Source organism: Pinus tabuliformis, chromosome 2_1 (genome assembly GCF_031772625.1).
Source record: "Pinus tabuliformis cultivar Carrire ecotype Pingquan chromosome 2_1, CPIR1, whole genome shotgun sequence".
NCBI lineage: Eukaryota > Viridiplantae > Streptophyta > Pinopsida > Pinales > Pinaceae > Pinus > Pinus tabuliformis.
The window spans coordinates 664,419,820-664,420,957 of NC_142299.1; the positions used below are offsets into that span (position 1 = coordinate 664,419,820).

The window sequence follows — 1,138 nt, forward strand, 5'->3', positions numbered from 1 at the left end:
TTATATTGTCTCTAGAGAGACAATAGCTAGTGTTAAAAACATATTGTCTCTAATCAAAATGTTGTCAGAAAAATGAAACTGTTTCCTAAAAGACAATAATGCTTGTGTTATATTTTATCTTTATAAAGACAATTTTTAAAGACAATAATCTTTAAAGCAATCATTTTTGACACACCCGCTATATCTAACACAATACACATTTTTTCCTTTTTCTTGAATCTCAAATTGTTAAAGTTTTGTTGGTTTTATTCCTAAGTACCCAGCATCGTCAGGCTACCTAAGCACCAACAATGATCCGGAGAAGATGAGGCGAACTTTAAGAGAAAGGAAATGAATCGACGGAATCCCCCTCAAAAGAGACATTATAGCGGAGTAAGGCAAAGACAGTGGGGCAAGTGGGGTGCAGAGATTCGAGATCCGAGTATGGCAGCTCGAGTATGGCTGGGCACATTTGAGATTGCAGAAGATGCTGGTAGAGCATACGACGATGCTGCTTTAAAGTTTCGAGGGTCAAAGCCCAAATTGAACTTCCCCGAAAGAATCAGCCTCTGGTACGAGGATCCTCCCGGTATGAACATCCCAAAGCAAGAAACCGCAGCAGTCGCCGAATTCAGTATTCAAGTTGTACGCGCAACATCCAGCCTACCTCTGCCGGCCAATGGCGATAAATTGTCGGCAGAGCCTGACGGCCGCCGTAGTCTACACGTGGAAAGCGTGAATGGAGAAACGTATTCCTACAGATTCCACCAAGACATTCCACGGCATTTCATCCCAGCTGATTCAACCACTTCGTCACAATTGTCAGATGTATATCACTATCGCCAACCACTTCAAAATCTATTGTTTGATGCCCAGCAGGCGAATTCCAACCCTAGTTTCGTCAAACAGTAATAGCATTCAGCTTATATAAGATCTCAGCAGCAACCAGAGCTTTTTAACCAGCAGTTGGCTTCTACGGCGTCCATCCAAAATGAAGCAGCCGTGAATTATAATCGACAAGTGCAAATTACAAGCGGATCTAATTTAGCTTCATCGAATTACACAGGTGCGAGAGTATCCATGTTCAATAACTATGTGCTGCAGCAGCAACAACATATGCATATTCATCAACAGCAAGTCCAATCATTAAGCACCACCG

The 1,138-nt window shown here is 42.2% G+C and overlaps 1 protein-coding gene across 1 annotated transcript; it reads left to right on the plus strand.

The window, feature by feature from the left end:
- Nucleotides 1–330: 330 nt before the first annotated feature.
- Nucleotides 331–891, plus strand: LOC149202347 (ethylene-responsive transcription factor 2-like). The gene has a single exon (XM_089401563.1). The coding sequence runs from the start codon at nt 331–333 to the stop codon at nt 889–891; it is 561 nt and encodes a 186-aa protein (XP_089257689.1).
- Nucleotides 892–1,138: the final 247 nt, after the last annotated feature.